Source organism: Halichoerus grypus, chromosome 6 (genome assembly GCF_964656455.1).
Source record: "Halichoerus grypus chromosome 6, mHalGry1.hap1.1, whole genome shotgun sequence".
Classification (NCBI taxonomy): domain Eukaryota; kingdom Metazoa; phylum Chordata; class Mammalia; order Carnivora; family Phocidae; genus Halichoerus; species Halichoerus grypus.
This window is the reverse complement of record NC_135717.1, coordinates 158,810,393-158,830,565: the sequence shown is the minus strand read 5'-3', so window position 1 is coordinate 158,830,565 and position 20,173 is coordinate 158,810,393. Positions and strand designations below refer to the sequence as shown.

The window sequence follows — 20,173 nt, the reverse complement described above, 5'->3', positions numbered from 1 at the left end:
TGCCCACTCTCTTCTGGCATCCTCTGTCAGCCCCTTTCCTGTCTGGATGTCCTTCCCTCTTCTGTGAAGGTGGGCATCCAGAACACACTACAGACCGCCCACCCCATTAGGCCACCTGCTCATATAGGTGTGAGATCCTGGGGCCTGACCCAGGTGTGGATGGAGCCCACAAGTTTTAAATCCATCCTTCATTTGTGCAAATGCTTTTCCTCTATGTACCTTAGCAAGAAAATGCGCACAGGTAACTTTTGAGTGGAGCGACCATTCCCCAGGATGGGAATAGGAAGGGAAAGGAGGAAGCTAATCTCTTTTTACCCTTTGTGTAAATCACTCTAAAGGAGGTGCTTCTCTCTCACCCTGGTCAGTGACCTCTGAGTGCTCTGTCCCTGGCCTGCAGAAGTGTGGAGAGATCAGGTCCTTACCTTCCAAGGAAGAACGCGATGTAAAATGTGGAGCTGTTCAGATTGACAAACTGAAAAAGAAACATTTTCAGGGTGAAGCTGTTCTCCCACTCAGACTCTGTGCGAGGCTGTTCTGTGGACACAAAGGGAGTAGAGTTTGAGAGGTTGCCTTTGACCCCTTCTTAACTCCCTCTGCCCTACTCCCTATACACACAGGGCAGGAGCAGAGGTGTCCTAAGGAGGCTGCACGAGACCCCAGTTTGCCTATAAATGGTGTGTGATGGAATGCACCACCCATGAGATCCTCAAGCTTGCAGACCAGCCCCAACCAGGGTGTGGTGGGAAGCAGCTAGTGACATATCTGAGGGGATGCAATATCCAGTTTGTTCTGCTGTGACAGGATGCCCAGAGAGCCTGGAGTAGAGAGAATGAGGGCTGAAGGGGCCTCATTTCCTTTTGCTCTTAGTTTCTGCCTGTGGGGTAGGGCCTGTGTGGGGTCAGGTCCTCTCCCAGCTCCTAATTAATTCCTTGTTCTCAAATTCTATTCTGCTGCGGGAGAGGGAGTCAGACCCCCCCTCTCAGAATACTGAGAGTATCTGACTTCTTTGCCTCTCACCCTCATCCATCATTTTTCATTTGCATGGACAAATACCAAGGAGATGACCTCATTTTAGAGCTTTTACTGTATATTACCATCTGTATCTTACAGTATTCTGACCTCAGTCAGGCGCCAATTCTCATCTCCTTATATTTTGACTTCCATAAAGCAAGTGCTCTTTGGACATTGTGATATGAATCAAAATATGAATCAAACTTCCAACTTGACATCTCATGTCAAATGCACCTATCCTTCCCTAGGAGCTGCATCCTCATCCCAAGCAATGTCAAAGAAAATATATTTAATTCCATAGTACTTTCTCTGTTTCCACATTCCCTGAGCTTCTTTCTAATTGCTCTTTACCATTTCACCCCATCAATTCCTTTTCTACTAATTCCTCAAACTGCTTGCTAGGAGCATATCTGAGAAGGGGGAGGAGAATCATATTTAACAAGGCTGTACTGCTGTTGAGGGAAAAAAGACAAAGGATTTTTTAAGGGTTTTAGCTTTACTTCACTTGTGCTACTTAACTATTGGTTACATAGGAAGGTCTCCCAGGTTGTTAGCCAGCTGGGTGGGTGCCCAGGTATCCTGACCACAGATGGGCCAGAGCTGTATCTCCCTGGAAACTTTGCCAGCCTGGATCAAGGTGCCATTGGACACAATCTGCTAATGCAGTGACCTCTTCTGTGGATATAAACCTCTTTCTATCTTTCTGGGCAAGGCGTGGTAATGATGGAGGATTTTATCGACATTAAAGGAGATATTCCAGGTATCTAGCTCTGATCTGGCACATAGAAAGGCTCAATAAATGGCATCTTGTATTATGATTATTATAAATAAGAGCACTTTTGTGATTTCTCCCCCCCTCTGGACAAGTTACATATGGGAATGTGCTAAAATAGGTTTACGTGTGGGAGCATGTAATTTTCTCAAATTGCATAGAGTAAAATGACTAATGTTTCATTAATAAAATTGGGACAATTTCTTTATCTTGAAAACATGGAAAATGTACCGTGTATAGCCAGCTACCAGATTGTTCTAATGTTTTATGGAGTCAGAGAAATGTTCTTAGGGTGAATGTTATTTCTATAAATGTCAGTAATGATCAGGCCACCTACATTCCTAGTAGAAGGTCCCCAGTCTTCAAAGCAACTAACCTTGCTGTGGTTTTTATATACCACAAAAACTTGATACATTTTTAATTAAATAAAAATTGTAGGCAATAGCAAATGAACACTTTTCTAAATGATTTTGGGTACTTTACTACTTTTGTGATGCTATATTTTTGTGCATTAAGAGAAAACCTGCCTCAAACTACATTAGCTCATGATAGATAATGTTTATGACAGGTTTTAAAGCTTTAAATAGAAATGATCCCCCAATTACTAGATGTATTTAAAATGTCCTGTTGAAGGCAAAGAACAAATTATTGTATGCAGTTCGAAATAAAAAGAGTATTTCTTTTGAGCAGTGTTTCAGAAATCAGTCTTTGAAAAGATACTTCCCAGACCACAATACTGTACCATGAAATAAGAAGGGTCTCACTTACCTAAATTTGTCAGAAGAAGCGCAACTTTTTCATAAAGCTGTAAAATAAGTTCCATACATTTAACAAAAAAGCTGTAGATGCTACAAAATCCATAATTATAAAGGAAATAGGCAATCACGTCACGAGTGAAAATAATTTCATTAACCGCCCATTACTCAACAATGAACACATGGTAAACAAACAGTTGTGTCCTTTCAGGGCAAGAAAGAAATGCACAAGGTCGCATTTTACTATTTTTAAAATCTCACTTCCTATGTAGGAATAATTAATTGGCAACAAGGCTAGCTGCCACTAATTGCCAGCTTGCTAAATGAGCTGGGCAAATCACAACATTCCTGGGCCTCAGCATCTCTAAGACTGATCTGATGGTAAGATTCTGTAATCTCACTGTTTATGGACTGGCTGTATTTTCTAGATTAGAGCATTCATAAATACTGAAGTGATGAAACCTTACTAGGAACTCCTAAGCTTTTGATACTCTGCTTTTCCATTAGTACATTGGATGCATCCTTAACTCACCCAGCCATCTGGTAAATGGAGGGTCCTGAGAGGGAAGGGAAAGTGTGTGTGTGTGTGTGTGTGTGTGTGTGTGTGTGTGTGCGCGTGCGCACACACACACCTGTGTATGAATCTGTATATGGAAGTGCAGGGGGCACAGTTCAGGGCAAACCCAGCTCTAGGAGATTCCCCAGAGAGGGTATAAATTGAGAAAAAGAACAAGTGTCTTCTCTAAAATGAGAGACAGTAAAATGGAAAGGAAAACTGGTCAAATGGATTGGAACAACATGAAAATTAAGATCACATTTAAAGTAGTGAAAATGACCTAGTTAAAATTCCCCAGGCTGGAATTATGACTTTACCAGCCAGCAAGCTGTAGAGCTTGGGCACATTACCTCATCTCTTCTTCAGACCACTGTTTTTCTTTTATGTGATTGAGAATGGGTATTGGACTCATTGATCTTAAGGTCCTTCCAAACCTCTGAATTCTCTTATCCAAGACTTCTGCTAACTACAGAATTAGGTAAAATACGGATTGTATGACTCTAAACTTGGTTTTGCTATATAGTAAGATAACTAATATGGTCATAGTATCACATTTTGTGTACAGAAGCCACAGACTCTTAAGAGTCCAAAGTTAGAAGAGATTGGTGTAATTTTCAATAAGAAATCCTGTGGTATAGTCATACATTTAAATTTTATCTTAAAAATACTGGTTAACCACAGATTAGGACAGATGTTTTAATAAAATATATTTTACTGTTACACTCTATCATTAAAGTTATGTAATTTTCAAGGAAAAATAGGTTTGACTGGTAGACCACCTTTCTCAAAATACAATTTTTGATTGTCCAGTTTATCCTTTAGATCTTTCATGTTGACATGCTTTTGTCCAAGTGCCTCACTTTGCACTCCTGTCTCAAAGGTTTTGGTAGCTGGTGACATGCCAATGTTATTTTGGTTTGGACACCGAAAAAAAAATGGAACTTAAAAAAGGAATAGCACAGGAGTCAAAATATGATTAATATTAACCTTTTGAAAAATAAGGCAAAGTATATGGGGACACAGTTGGGATCCATAGCATCTGTGAACATTTTATAAATGTTGAAAATGCAAGGGGATGGACAGTGAGGCTTTGAGCAGGATGCAACCAAAAGGGACAAATAAGCAGAGGGCCTGATGACCAGCAAGAGACTTTTAGATGAGTGGCTTCTGGAAAAGGTCTGACTTCTCATTAGGCAGTTCAGATAGAAATCATGGAAGGTTTGTTCTGATAAAAGCAGTAGAAAATCTGTTTCCAAACTGGATGCCACAAATTCTAAGAGTTAAAATCTGTAACTGACAAAAAGCTTTCTGATTTTAAGTAAAATTCCAAAAGGAGTTATGAGTACTTCTAATTTGATCTTGTCCACCCAATCAACGTATGTGGGCTTGTTCTGATGCAAGCCATGTTTTCTGGTTCACTTCTTTCTCAAATAAAACCCTGTGGTTTTCACTGTTTAGAGTATAATGAAATATTGGATTCATATTGGTATGGCTGAATAAAAAGGATGGTTATAACTTTCAGTCTCCTCCTGGGATATATTCTTTGTTGGCATCTTTTGTTTCTGACCACCATATTGAGATGTTCTTTGGTCACTAGTGAAGCAAAATGGGATTAAAACAGTATGACAAGGACCAAGAAAATCCATCCTATTCACTCCATCTTTGAGGTATTTACTTTTCAAGAAGAAATAAAATGAAAATTAGTAAGTGCCCCTTAACCAGTCACTAATAAGTATAATATTTTGTTGGGATCCAGAATATTTTTTTTAAAGAGCGCCCCATGCTAGGAGCCCAATGCAGGGCTTGAACTCACTACCCTGAGATCAAGACCTGGCTGAGATCAAGAGTCAGATGCTTAACTAATTAAGCCACCCAGGTGCCCCCAGATCCAGAATTTTTTATAAAATAAATTTTATTTTATTTTTAGAGTATACACTACATAAGAGTAAATACACATCACAAACAAAACAAAACAAACAAGAGTAAATAGATGTCATAAAATCTAGAAAATAGGCATCCTTATATATCTGCTTCTTCAGTTAGGGTTGGACAACTCTAGCAGAAACTCAGAAACAGGGTATGTGATCTATAACAATATTATTTAAAAATTACAGGCTGTAATGAACAGAAGTTAAAAACCAATCTAGATCTCAAGGTTTTTATATTAGATTAATGGAAAGTATTAATGATTCATGTCTAAATGATTATTTTTTTTGCAAGACCAGTATGGCCAAAATTTCAAGTAGTTGAAAATAATTTATGTAGCTATAAAAAATGTATATTGTAGGGTCATGAAAATATCTTAAGTAATTTCAGAAGTCAGTAGATAGTTTAGTTCTGAACTGGTCAAAGCTACATTATAGTTATTAGTCTGTCACCTGTTATTTATGTGATGTTTGCTTAAGGACTTACTTTTTTATTTTTTGGATATTCTGATGAAAATCCTTCCAAACTATATTACACACTCAGTTGCCTTCGTAATGGAACCTGCAAGGCCTCAGGGCATAAGACAGGACTAGAAACGTGTTTGCTGGGATGAGGATGTCATCAGACATGGGCTGAGGAGAGTAAGGCGATTGCTTCTGCACAGAAGGGTCTTGGATGATGCTGCTTTGAAAGTTCTTACATATGTTTCTTATTTTCTTTCCTTCCCCTTGGCTTATCAGTTCCTGCCCTTGTCAGAATTCTTGCTTTAGGGGCGCCTGGGTGGCTCAGTTGGTTAAGCGGCTGCCTTCAGCTCGGGTCATGATCCCAGAGTCCTGGGATTGAGCCCCATATCGGGCTCTCTGCTCTGCGGGGAGCCTGCTTTTCCCTCTCCCACTCCCCCTGCTTGTGTTCCCTCTCTCGCTGTCTCTCTCTCTGTCAAATAAATAAATAAAATCTTTAAAAAAAAAAAAGAATTCTTGCTTTAGTAACCTTCTGTTTTTTCAGTCTGATGTTGGTGAGAAATTAAAACACCAAAGGTGTTCACGTGTACCTAAAATAAATGAAAATACCCCTTAAGGGCATTCATAAAAATAATACATGTTAGCTTTGGTGTGTAGACTCTACATCATCCATTTTGGTGACTCTGAAATGCTTGTTAGATGAAGCATAGAAATGCCTAGTAGTCTAGCTCCCAGCACATAGTAGGTGCTTTGCAATGTCCATAACTATATAGTTTTCCCACTCCCTATGCTCCCTTCTTCATTTTTAGTTTACTTTCTCTTTTCTCGGCTGTGTCTCATGAAGTAGAGATTGCTAGATAAGTGATTTCCAGTCCAACAAAGTATCATTCTGACAACATTGGTATGTCTGCTCAAAATGTATGAGCAACCATGTATTTATAGACTCACTGCATGTATTTATTTCTTAAGATGTATAAATTAAATTTTCAATAAGACATTAGAGAAAAAGAGGGCCTTAATTCATTGCAAACTACCTGGACACAGAATATTTCACTACTCTGGCTGGTTAATTTCACCATGAATCACTCCCCTTTACAATGCATATATTCCACAATTAACTTTGAGACAAGCTGAGTCCTGGAGGAGAGAGGGCCAGGGTGTGCCACACATCCACTCTCAACCTCCACTTGACCACACACTTATACAATCATCATGTCAAGTGGTTTAGCAACTGCTCTTATTTCATTTTTAGAACTTCTGTATTCTGAAACTTTTTTCTAAAATAATATAGAAGTCCCTGTGTATTTTAATAATAAATGGTAACAGTAATAGCAGTAATAATAATAAATCAACTATATTTCATTAGCTCAGTGATGACTTGCTCACCTAAGAATCCTAAATGAAGTTTTTTATTATTGGGTAGGTTGAATTCTCTTAAGAATCACTCTTGAGTTTATTGGTTATAGAATTTAGAATTATTTAAGGAGCTAGAAATGACAATCCAAACAGATTAAACTATATTGATAATAGCATTAAATTACTTGGCCTTTGGAAAACCCTTTTCTAGTGATGAATTTCAGCATTATGGCCCAGATTTAGGATGCAACAAAACTAAGGGTGAGGGAGCCATAATTAATTGAACAGCTACTCCATGTCTATCACTCTACATACATTATCTTATTTATTCCCTGCTAAAAATCTCTAACGTCAATATTTTTATGTATAGGTTGACCTCAAATCTAAAAATGTCAGCAAATAATACTATTCTGCAAATAATAACAATTTACTGAGAGCCTACTATGTGCTAGGCCTTGTTCCAGACACTGGGAAATAACAAGAGTAAAAAAAACAGACAAAAGGGGCGCCTGGGTGGCTCAGTTGGTTAAGTGACTGCCTTCAGCTCAGGTCATGATCCTGGAGTCCTGGGATCGAGTCCTGCATCGGGCTCCCTGCTCGGCGGGGAGTCTGCTTCTCCCTCTGACCCTCTTCCCTCTCGTGCTCTCATTCTCTCTCACTCAAATAAATAAATAAAATTAAAAAAAACAGGCAAAAGTTTCTGCCCTCATGGGCCTACATTCCAAGGGAGAAGACAGATAATAAAATAAATTAAAAACAGTGTATTATATGGTAATAAGTACCACAGAGAAAAATAGAGCAGGCAAGGGGATAGGAAATTGTTAGATGGCAGGAGTGGGTTACAATTCTAAAACTGAGTCACCACGGAAACCTGATATTAGAAAAGTAACATTTGAACAAAGAAATGAAGGAGGTGAGGGATTAAGCCATACAGACCCCATGGGGGGGAATATTCCAGGCAGAGAGAAGAGGAAGTAAAAATCCCTAGAGTGAGAGCATGGCTGGCACATCCAGGGAACAAAGGGAAGGCCAGCCTGGAGCAGGAGAAGCAGGGTGAGTAGGCAGGAGACAAGGTCAGAGATGTCACTGGGGCCAGAAGGAGAGCCCTGGAGGCCACATGAAGATGTGAACTTTTATTCTGAGCAAGAGGAAAGCCACTGGACATGGTGAACAGAGCAGTGCCAGGAGCTGGTTCACAGGTAAGAAGCTCGCACCAGCTGCCGTGATGAGTCTAAACTGAGGGAGCAAACATGGGGGCTGGGAGACCAGTTAAGAAGGCACCGCAATATCCCAGGTGGGAGCTACTGGGATCGTGGACCAAGGTGGGACTTGGGGATGTGTGAGAAGTGATCAAACTCTGGAAACAGACACTGAGAGAAACAGAGGAGTCAAGGGTAATGCCAAGGTTTTCAGCCTGAGCCACTACCACGGGGGGAGCTGTGGAGGAACTGATATTGGAGGGAAGAGAGGGGTTCAGATGAGGGTGGTGGAGTAGGCAGCTGGATGTATGGGGTTCAGGGGAGACATCCGGGCTGAAATACAGAATTGAAAAAGGCCTGAAATTAACACAAGCAACGTGTACCCTCCTGATGTGTCCCTTGCAGGGTTATCTCAAACAATACTTTGGATACTGACCACTTTCCTGTCATTCAGAATCAAAAGGAAATGGGAGCCAGCCCTGTTGAGCTATGTCACAGATTCTGGGCTGGGCCTTTAAAATACGTTCTTTCTCGGGGCGCCTGGGTGGCTCAGTCGTTAAGCGTCTGCCTTTGGCTCAGGTCATGATCCCAGGGTCCTGGGATCGAGCCCCGTGTCGGGCTCCCTGCTCAGTGGGAAGCCTGCTTCTCCCTCTCACACTCCCCCTGCTTGTGTTCCCTCTCTCGCTGTGTTTCTCTCTGTCAAATAAATAAATAAAATTAAAAAAAAAAAAAAGTTCTTTCTCTAAGTTTCCCCAAGGGGTATATAAACAGTGTTATCTTATTGGGTAAATTAAGGGAACGAAGATTCAGAGAGGGCTAGTGCCTTCCACTATAGAAAATCCTGGAGCCTAGATTTGACTCAAGCTTCTCAATCCCCAGACCTGAGTGCATCTCCTGCCAGGCAGTTTGCCGCCCAGCCATCAGTGCTACATGACAGACTCACCCCTCCGAGGCTGGGTCCCTTTAGCAACAGAAGAAAACCGCAGACCACAGAGTTTATCCATCAGGCTAGTTACCTTGTAGTTCACTTACCACATTCAGCAGCATAATGATGCAGAAGTTGATGCACACGGCAGTCCCTGTGGTTGCAACCTGAGAGTTATTCCTGATTAACGCCCACTTAAAGGCAGCAAAAGTGCTGACAGTCACCACCCGGTAAATGACGATCCCGAACACGGCAGCGATCACCACACAGATCTGGGAGGAAGACAGAGAGCCAGTGAGCACCGTGGTGGAATGTCTCAGGAGGAGAGTTCCCACCACTGCAAAATCCCACCTTTGTAAAACAAGAAAAGGAAATGACAGTACTGACTTAAAAAACCACAATAAAATGCTAACTTTTCACTGTGGTTAATACTTTCTCTTGCCTGTATTTTCTTTGTTATTCAAATAGAAGAACCATCGTTCTTGAAAGCTGATAAACTGTGTAAGCTATGGGGTGACATTTTATTAAGCAGTGTATTAGATTGAGCATTATTATTATGGAAATCTTATGATGTCACTCTTCTGCGTAAAACTCTTCATTGGTTTCTTTTACTCTTAGGATAAAAGCAAAGCCTTAATGGTGGCAAGACTTTCTCCACCTCATGGAATGCCATATTCCCTTTTGTCTGGGGACTCCAGAACCCTCATGGTTTCAAATGGGCTAAACTTCAAGACCATTTCCTTTGCCTAAAGCCAAACACACACACACACACACACACACACACACACACACACACACACACACACAGGGCCTAGTTAATACCTATTCCTCCCTCACACCTCAGCTCCAGAACCACTTCATAACTAAAGTTTTTCATGACCCTCAGACTTTGTTATTGTTATATAGTACCTATACTCTTCTTTAGTATCCTATTTATAATTTCTAACAATTTGTTAGTTTGATTATTGACAGTCTCCCCCATTTAGAAAGTACAGTAGACCCCCCCCACCATCTATGGGGGATATTTCTAAGGCCCCCAGTGGATGCCTGATACCTCGGACAGTACCAAACCCTATATATACTATGTTTTTTTCTATAGATACATACCTATGAGAAAGTTTAATTCACAAATTAGGCACAGGAAGAGACTAATAACAGTAACTAATGATAAAACAGAGTAATACACTGTAATAAAGGCTGTGTGAATATGGTCTCTCTTCCTCTCAAAATATCTTATTGTACTGTACTCACTCTCCTTGTGATGATGTGAGATAATAAAATGCCTACATGATGAGATGGAAGTGAGGCAGATGACATAGGTACTGTGATGTAGCATTAGGCTACTATTGACCTTCTGATGATATGTCAGAAGGATCATCTGCTTCTGGCCTGGGGTTGACTGCAGGTACTGAAACCCCAGAAAGCAAAACTGCAGATAAAGGGGAGGGGGGCACTGTAAACTCCATCAGGGCAGGTACGGCATCTGTTTTGCTCACCATGGTTTGTACAGCACCTTAGCATAATTACGGGTGCATAATAAATATTCAGCTATTTGTTGCTGAACAAGCCAACTATTTGATAGGTACATAATCTCTTATTAATCAGTTATGAACATTGAACTGAGAGATCTTTCTCTGAAGATTTCATGGTATGTGACAAGAACACGACATGTCTTCTATCTACTGGGAACCTGAGACTCCAAAAAGTTTGTGTCTTTCATTAGGTGACTCAATGTATCGGAGTAAATACTTTTACTAACTTAGTTATCAAAAACTTTAAGCTGAGCCTCAGGATGGACTCTGCTGACTTAGAGATTGCTAGAAGCAGTCCTCTGTTTTACACCGTTTTTGGCTTCCTATGAGTGACATGCTCTAAAAGCTTGAGTATAAACCCTAGCTGGAACTGGCCAAAATTACTACACTAACAACTGCCCATATCTTAATCTTCGAGCTATTGATGGGGAGATCGGGGAAATCTACACTGAATTTTAGGGTGGCAATGTGGTGGAATGGACCCCTCACTGGACTCAGTCAGAAGTCAGGTCTGGGTCATGGCTCAGCTTCTACCTAGCATTGTGACTGTGGACACATAGTTTGTCCTCTCTATGGCTTTGGCTTCCTATGCTCTAGGTTGCCCATCTTAGAGTAGGAAAAACTTACTCTATGTCTACAGGTCTTGTAAGAAACAAAAAGCAAGACAATAAATATGAATGTACTTATTAAAGTCAAAGGATGACACAATTGCTTACAGAGCAGTGTCTGTAGAATTTGAATCTTGGTCTGAGCCAAGAGACTCCTGGGCATGCTGACCACCCTTTCATCTCCCCAGTTTCTTTGGCTAAAGAGGGGGGGCAGGTAGTATGTCCAGATCTGCTGTCATCTTGTCCTTCCTAATCTAATGATCTACAATACCTATTTATACACTCCACCATTTGAAAAGAGGAAAGGAGAATCCTAACCACGACTTAACCGTTCTAAAATGACATTTCTGAAAAATTTGCGTTAAGTTCTGTTCAGTGATTAACAGGGTCAAAGCTGATCACCAAAGGACTTCTTTTTAGGAAAAGCCAACAACCTAGGTTCAAGGTAGTGTTTTTCAAACTGACATAACCATTAGTGAATCTGGAAATCAATTTTAGGGGGTTATGGCTGGCATTAAAAAATAGACTATAATAAAACAAAAAAATCAGAGTATTGCATATTGCAAAGGTGAGCATTGTTTCAGTTACTCTGTTTAGTTTTATACATCTCCTGGCATGGCGTATACTGGGTTATGACAGAGAATGTAGTTCTTGTATGGGCACGGCAAGCAAAAGGTTTGAAAAACCCTGCTGCAGGGCCTATCTCAACTTTTATTTCCTTTCAGCAAGGCACAAAGAGGCAAGCAGAAAGAACTGAAGCTCTTGGCTGTTTACTGGCTGATCCTGAACAAGCCCCTTAGCCTTCTGGAGTCCCAGTGGCTCCAGCTGGAACACAGGGACAGTGTACCATCTCTGACCGCCTCATGGTGTCTCCGTGAGGAGTAAATAACAGAATGTGCAAAAATGTTTTGTAGAATTATGCAAATGCCTGATCTGATTATTGTTGATACCACGCTACAGTGTACTTAATGAAACAAAGAGTTTTGTAGAAAAGTTTCAAACCATAAAAAATATCCCAGATGCAGAAACGATAAGTCGGCTGCATTTATCTGCAAATGCTTGATATGGTTCTGGCTTTCCCGAAATGGGATTCATTCGCTCTTTCTTGGAGTACTTGGCTTCAAACTGGGGCCGTATTTCTTCCTGAAGAACAAACAGACACATTTTTTTATGCATTGGAGAGATATATACACCCAATTAAAAAAAACTTTTTATACTCTACTGTAAAACTGAATCAACAGCTACCACATTAATAAGTCAATCAGTGAAGTGGGCTCAGAGACCCAGGTTTAAAGGTTTGGAAATTGGCCACTTGAAGAAAATCTAAAGGGTGATGATCTAGACTTATTATCACCAAGACAGTGTAATTTAGACTAATAGTTAAGTGTCTCTGTTTCTTATTAAGCTGTGCTTGAAGAAACAAACAGAATGAGAAAAGGGACCGCCTCTCCTGTCCCTAGCAGTTTGAAACAACTACTAAACTTTTACTTTTATTACCAGGGAATGTTATGGACACTAGGGAAAAGAAAGTTTCTGAACAGCAAAATGCCTAGAATTCATGTTGTGAGTTACAAGGGCAAATATAATTCTTAGTTTCCTCCTACAATTAAAAATTTTTTTTTCAATTGAGGCAGCCAAAAATGTGAATCTACTTTTTAATAAGCTCCTGTAAGAATCATTCACCTTTAACCAGTAGGTTTTAAATGTATTAATTGGTATTGAAAACAAGGTAAACATCCTTCAAATCCAGCTAAAATCAAGGCGGCTCTAATTCTACATCAAGCTGAGGTTTTGTTTCATTTAGTTGAATCCCATCTAACGTGAAAAGCTTCTGACTAAAAAGCAATTATGGGATTAGGAACAGGAAATCAGCAAAAGGGTATGCTAAAGTGGTTCTGGTTAATTAAGTACCTATTCTACGTGAATGTCTTTCAAGAGGAGGGAAATGAGTGGAAAGTCTGGTGAAATGGAGATTGAGTTAACCCAGGCAGAAATGCTCGGGACTCAGATGGAGAGACCGACAGGAAGTGAAGAAGGAGCTGACAGAAGACAGGTTCTGGACAACGGGCACAGTTTGGCAGTAGCCTGGGTGTGCAGGAGGAAGGGCAGCCTCACTCCTCCTGCACAAGAGGCCCAAGGCTGGACTTCACTCAGTGACAGGTAATGGGGAAGGACGGGGGGAGATACAGTTATAAACAGGTTCTGCCTTCTTTCACTTGTTTTAGGAAGTGACACTTGAAGATATAAACAGAACAGACCTGGAATCTTCTGTTTCTTTGGGAAACTCTGAATTTATCAGGCTGTGAGTGTCATCTAAGAGTCACTGAGTTAATTGTCCAGGGACTTGAGGCCGATCAGGAGCTAGACCTGTGTTTCCGGGTGTCGTGGGCTAAACTGTGTCTCCCTTCCCCTGAAAATCATTTGTTGAAGCCCTAACCCGCAGTACCTCAGAGTATGACTGCATTTGGACAGTCTTTACAGAGGTAATTAAGGTCAAGTGAAGTCATTACAATGACCCCTACTATGACTGGCTCTTTACAAAAAATTTAGACACAGACATGCACAGAGAAATGATGATGTGAACACAGAGGGAGCAGACGGCTGTCTACAAGACAAGGAGAGGAGCCTGCAATGGATCTTGCCCTCACAGCCCTCAGAAGAAACCAACTGTGCCAACGTCCTGATCTCAGACTTCCAGCCTCCAGAAATGTGAGCAACTAATTTCTGTTGTTTAAGCCACCCAGTCTATGGTCCTTTGTTATAGCAGCCCCAGAAAACTAATACACTGGGTTCTCCGTGAAGAAGTCATGAAGCTAGTTAGGGCTTTCTGTATTGCAATCTGAGTACCACGGGCTAGAATAAGAGGCATTTAGACATTTCTACCAAGGAGGCCTTCTGAGGAGTGGTTTCCCCTCAGCATTTATGGACTTGAGGTCATACTTCTGAGCCTTTACAGCTCTGGGCACTGTCCAAGGTTTCTGGAGAGCTCACAGAAACTTTTCCCTGGAATTCTCTCACGAGGTTTCCTTCCATGTACCTAGAGCTGTAAGACTAATACTCTCCTGCTAAAGTAAAGAAAATGGATACCATTTAAGAAAACTAAACAAACCTTACTATTAATGCTTCTGATGTCTCTACCTACAAGTGAAATGCTTTACTGAGCCACAGAATCTTAAACTACAAAGCAATCACAATATTGTCTTTTCCTTCTTTTAAATTCTGTTCGTTTTTATACTACCTGAAGTTTTTTTTGTTTTTGTTTTTTGCAAAGACAGGTATTGAAATGCTTTATGAGTTAACCTGACTTCTGTCACAGAGCAGAGGGGTAACTCAAGAGGACTGTGTGTTTGTTGATTTGCTTTTTGAAAAATTCTGATGTAAATAATACAAACCTCCTCTTCTTCCCAGTCTATCAGATCCCAGTCATAGGCAATTACGGCTCGCCTTCTTTTCCAGAACTCCAGGAAAACTGTCGCTGGAACAAGCAGAGAAACACAAAGATGTTTTTAAATAAAACAGTGCTGTTAACTGTCACTGAATAATGAAGTCATTGCAGAGAATGACAGTTGTTTGTGTAGCATCCTTGAATATCAGAATTTCTAGCTCAGCTTCATTTAACAAGGACCTTTTCTGAGAATTACTAAGCTTGTGTCAAACATAATGAAAAATTAGAGATTTCATTTAGAATTAAATTAAGCTGATTTTCAAGTCGAGGCAGAACAGACTTAGAATAACAAAGCTCCCGGGATATAAAAATACAGAAAACTAGGTTACCAACATCTTGCTCATTGATAGAGTATTTATTTTTAAAAGCAAGGGGACAGGTAAGGGCAGAAAAGCAAAAATAAAACTTAGCAGTTTACATGTATTTGACTGGTAGTGATGCTGTCCCAAATCCTCTTCACAACAAATATCTATGTAAAGCATATTTTACTTTTTTATTGAAAGAAACAATTTTACTATTTTACTCTTTTTTCCCCCAAACTATTTCTTTGTTGTTACATTAAAGGAAAAAGTGTGCAAATTCCGTTAAGAACCTTTTTTAATGAGGCGTGGGGTAGCTGGTTTTCCCACCCAGGGAAATCTGGAGGTTTATCCTCATTCAGGCAAAGTAACTTTCTACTCAATTCAATTATTATACAATGACAGAGGGGAAAAAATAATCAAGACATAATCTCGCTGCCTTGGAAGTCACAAGCCAAATGATAGGACACAGAACACACATATATACACACACGCTCAAACTTGGAGGATGACTGCAACACAAGATATCATAGAGACATCCAAGAGACAGAACTTGTGGGTCCATCTCTCTTGGGCCTTGCTATGGTACTTAGACTTACAGAGGCAAGGGTCCAGGGCCGACCTGGTAGGCAGGATTTTCTAAAGCAGGGCTTTAGTCAGGACTGTACACTCTGGCCTCAGAAAGGCCTGATGGGGGACCGTTCTAGGACAGCCTAAGGCCACAGGAGACGCATCCAGTCTGTCCTACTGGCCCTACCACCCCACCTGGGGGTCTCATCTGAAGGAACTGACTTCTACGACAGACCAGTGGCTGTCAGAAATATTCCACCCTTTCTTCTCCCTAGCATGTGCTGAATCCTGCCTGGAGGAGAGAGAAGCTCTACTCAGTAATTCCCTTTTGTGGCTAATAATCCTCTTCCTCCCTTCCGTGACTTGGGAGGATGAGAAGAAATTAGTTGCTTGTACAATTGCCATTCTTTTGTGTTTTTGTGTGAAAATACATCTGAGGAAGAATCTGCTGCTATCTCTAACCATGAACTAGGATATAATCAAATACAGGTTGTCTCCGTTCAAGGCAAATATTCAATCCCACACCCTTATTATTCCATGATTTAAATTTCCTTGCCTAAATACTCCCAGGCCCAGGAGCCCACTGCACTTTGAGCGTATCTAGTTACATGCCGCCTTACATCGTGAATTCACATTTTCCTCTTTGTCTCCTTTGAAGCCGGCTTTATGTTAATATACATATTTGTCTTCTACCACTGTATCACTCAGTACTATAAGTTTGATTAAAAACTATTATTTCTTTTATGGATTGATTCTCAAAAGGCTTAAAATTTCTAAGTGTTTTGTCAAGATTTTCTACTCTATGGAATTCTTTCCACAAAAATTTGGTCTAAAATACCTTTTTCTCAAAGTATCAGAAGGTTTAACCTTACTGCTAGCATTTTGAACTTCTCAGATTCCAATCTATCTTTCTATGTAGATAATGCTTTTTTGAAAACAAGGTCTGACCAGGTGTGGGTATCAAGGAGCCACACCACCTACAGAAAAAGCCCCCATTACCAGCCCAGGATGCAAGGCTCCTGATGACCCTGCCTGTGTCTAACTCTCTGCCCTAACTTGTACCCTAGACTCCAGGCTACCTCACTAGCAGTTTTCACAGGTGAGCTGTGACGTGAATTTCTTAGCGTTGCCTACACTGTTTCTTCGGCTTATAGTGTTCTTCCCTGTTTGGGTCCATTTAGCCAATCCCACTCTTGCTTCCAGATTTGGCCCTATGTGTTCTGCAATCACTCCCTTTGAACCTTTTCTATACACATGCTGAGTTGTGCAGGTAACTCTAGGTCAGTGCTGAGCATAGCATTCAGCACCTAAAAAACAAGAGAAAAACTTGAGAGTGTCTATCACTAATTGTGGGCTTCTTGAGAATAAGGGCTATATATTAGCTGTCTTTATATCCCCAGGGTCTAGCACAGTGACTGGCATCCAGAGAGGCACGGTAAATGTACAAATGACATGCTGTCATGAAAATGAAAGCAATGTGACAAATTATTCTTTTCTTATTTATCTAAATCTTAGAAGAAATTAGGGTATAAGTTTGAAAAACATGCAATTATATCTTGTGAATGTTTTTTTTTTTTTTTTTTTTTTTACAGAGAGAGAAAGAGAGAGAGCACAGGAATGGGGCAGGGGGAGAGAGCGAGAAAGAATCCCAAGTAAGCTCCACGCCCAGCACAGAGCCTGATGCTGGGCTCAATCTCATGACCCTGAGATCATGACCTGAGCTGAAATTAAGAGTTGGACGCTTAATGGACTGAGTCACCCAGGTGCTCCAATAACATTCTATTCTAATTATTACTCCTACTACTTGGTTGCATGGACCCTGTGGCAAGGACTACCTACCTCTAAGATGCATTCTTGCCTTTTTCCACAGTAAAAGACTGTTGCTGGTATCATGGCTGCCCATCTATACCGTAGTTCTCGGATCTCCTTGCTGTTAGATATGGCCAAAGGACAGTTCTCACCAGTGGAGTGTGAACAGAACAATGTGACGTATGCCACTTGCCTGTTGATATCTTAAGACAGTGAGGGTGCTTCTTCCACATTCTCTTTACCCTTTTGGATAGGCGGAGCCCACACAACTCAGACGATATTATGCAAATGATGTCAAGGTCTGGGAGGATGGTAAACAACTTCTTTGTAGGAATATGAGTCCCTGAATGATCCTGTGGTGCAAAGCCATCTGCCAATCTGGAATGCTTACCCCATTCAATCACTGAGACATTGCATGAGGCATAAAGGTGAAAAAACTTACAAATTACTTCCCTTACATATTTTATATAGGGCAATATCAAGCCACAATAATCCGAAACGTTATTAGTTTTAGTGATAAGACAGAGCTTTGAGTGCTCTCTTCTCTCCCTTTTCTACTCTATACCACGTTGTACTACTTACCTAATCTACCCACAAATGAAGTTCATCCGATGTGTTAACATCAATGCCAAATAACAACCCTCACAGCATTAGAAAAATCTGAGACTTCTGAATTTAAGTATAGGAAGGGTCAAGGTTAGTGTTCAGGTAGGTTTGTGTTCAAATACCAGGATACGTGGCTCAGAATTGTACACAGTTGAGAAGGTTGTCACATGTAGCCCATAAAGGACACAAAAAGGACACGACAGAGTGTTCTGCAGGCCATCCTCTATTATCATTTTCTTAAATAGAACAATTATAGTCAATTTCAAATCAATTTGTGGCAGACTTCTATGCATTTACCAAAACCATTTCTTATCTTTCTAGTCATAGTTAGATTACATTTTCCAGCCTTTAGTACAGTTAGATGTGGCCACGTTTTGGTAAATGGAAAGTAAACAGAAGTGATCTATGTTAGTTTTGGACTAAAAAATTAGGAATTGTATCACCCCTATCCTTCTTTTCTTCTTTTGAGGGGTGAATGGAGAGGACTCTAAGGATCCAGAAGGGGATAGAGCCACAGAATAAAAGGAACCTGGGTACTTAAATGACCATGTAGAAGGCTGACAACCAGAAACGCCTGGCTGGGTTTCATGTGCATTTTTTTTTTTTTTAAGATTTCTTTATTTGAGAGAGCGTGAGAGAGCAAGCATGGGGGGGGGTGGGTTGGGAAGGGGGGTTGAGGCAGGGCTTGATCCCACACCTTGAGATCACAACCTGAGCCAAAACCAAGAGTCAGATGCTTAACTAACTGTACCACCCAGGTGCCCCTCATGTGCATGGGTTCTACTAAATATCTAGGTTTTGCTTTTTGTGTATTACAGCAGTTAACTGTAGTCATCCTAACTGATACAGGTTTTTTTTTTTTGGAAAGTACAACCATGGTTAACATTTTGCAAACAGGAAGAAAAAACCCACTGAGTTACTATTTTTTGTCACCTTCCTAAGGCATTTTGAGAGTCTTATGCAGGAAAATCTCCCCTTTAAGCTGCATACCATTGGGTTCCATGGCAGGGTTGAAATACTGCACTATTTAGTCACTGTATAGTAAAAATTTATTACATTTTAGGTACTATGTTTTATTTTCTCAAAAATCTGTCAAGGTGGGTATTATTTTCATCATCCTATGAATGAAGAATCTGAGGTCCAGAGAACTCACATGGCTAAGTAAATGACAGAACTGGGATTTGGGCCTAACATGGTTTTTTTTTTTTTTTTTTTTGGTGGGGGAGCTTAAAACAGCAAATTTATTCTCTTACAGTTCTAGAGGTTAGAAGTTCAAAATCAAGATGTTGGCAGGGTTAGTTCCTACTGGAGGCTCTGAAGGAGAGTATCTTCTATGCCTTTTTCCTAGCTCCTGGTAGTTGGTAGAAATCTTTGCATCCCTTGGCTTGCAGAAGCACTATTCCAATCTCCCTGCCTGTCTTCACAAAGCATCCTACTCTGTGAGTGTCTGTCTCTCCATTTTCTCTTCTTGTAAGGACAACAGCCATACTGGGAATACAGTATGGCCTTGTCTTAAGTTGATTACATCTTCAAAGACCTTATTTCCAAATAAAGTCATTTACACAGGTACCAGGAGCTAGGACTTAAACATATCATTTTGGAGGACACAATTCAATTCATAACAGGGTTATTTGGGCTATTACAATGACTAGGGGCAACTGGCATTTAGGGTAAGACCCAGGGATGCTATCTGTCTTATAGCTAGAAGGTCACAGTCTAATCTGGGGCTTCTAATTTCTATTGAATCAGGAAAAGCCGAAAAGAAAAAGAAAGCCTACTCTTTGAACCAGAGGAGGACTTTGCTGAAACTAGTTATAAAAACCAAAGTACCATACCTCAGGTTATAGGTTCCCTGTGAGAGCCTGGCATTTACTCTCTATTTTTTCCCTTAGATCTATGCTTTTTCTCTAGAGGCCTGGAAAAACCCACATTTATTCCCAAAGATGCTAGGAATACATGCTGCTAGTTTTTGCCCTTTGGTAACATAATAGGTATTCAAAAGCCTAATTTGATCCTTCATTTGGAAAATTTCTAGCCTGGGAGTTCAGAAGAGAATTGTGTCTAATGCTAGAAAATTAATTATAAAGACACGTTTACTCCTTATTTTTGAAAAAATCCCAAGGGCTTAAAGATCCTATAGCCTAACTTCTGTTAGACTGTGGCCAGAAATAAAATAGGCAGTATATAGGAAAAAGGAAGGATGATTTTTATTTCAGAAAAGTGACCTGCTGTCTGATGACTCAAAGCATTTTCAGAAACCTGGTCAACATGATTCTCTTCCTAGGAAATTACACATAGTCATTTTTCTCCCAATTCTAATTTCCTTCTTTTTAAAAGTGAAAT

General features: G+C 40.4%; 1 protein-coding gene across 5 annotated transcripts in view; it reads right to left on the bottom strand.

Moving 5' to 3' along the window:
* Positions 1-20,173, bottom strand: part of ANO4 (anoctamin 4) — a 433,834-nt gene that overhangs the window by 47,385 nt on the left and 366,276 nt on the right. For all 5 annotated transcript variants that reach the window (XM_078076469.1, XM_078076470.1, XM_078076471.1 and 2 more), the window contains 5 exons: positions 14,494-14,576; positions 12,104-12,244; positions 9,069-9,233; positions 2,552-2,588; positions 423-534 (listed from right to left, as the gene is read on the bottom strand). In XM_078076469.1, coding sequence (XP_077932595.1) covers positions 423-534; positions 2,552-2,588; positions 9,069-9,233; positions 12,104-12,244; positions 14,494-14,576 — 538 coding nt within the window. The remainder of the gene's footprint in view (positions 1-422; positions 535-2,551; positions 2,589-9,068; positions 9,234-12,103; positions 12,245-14,493; positions 14,577-20,173) is intronic.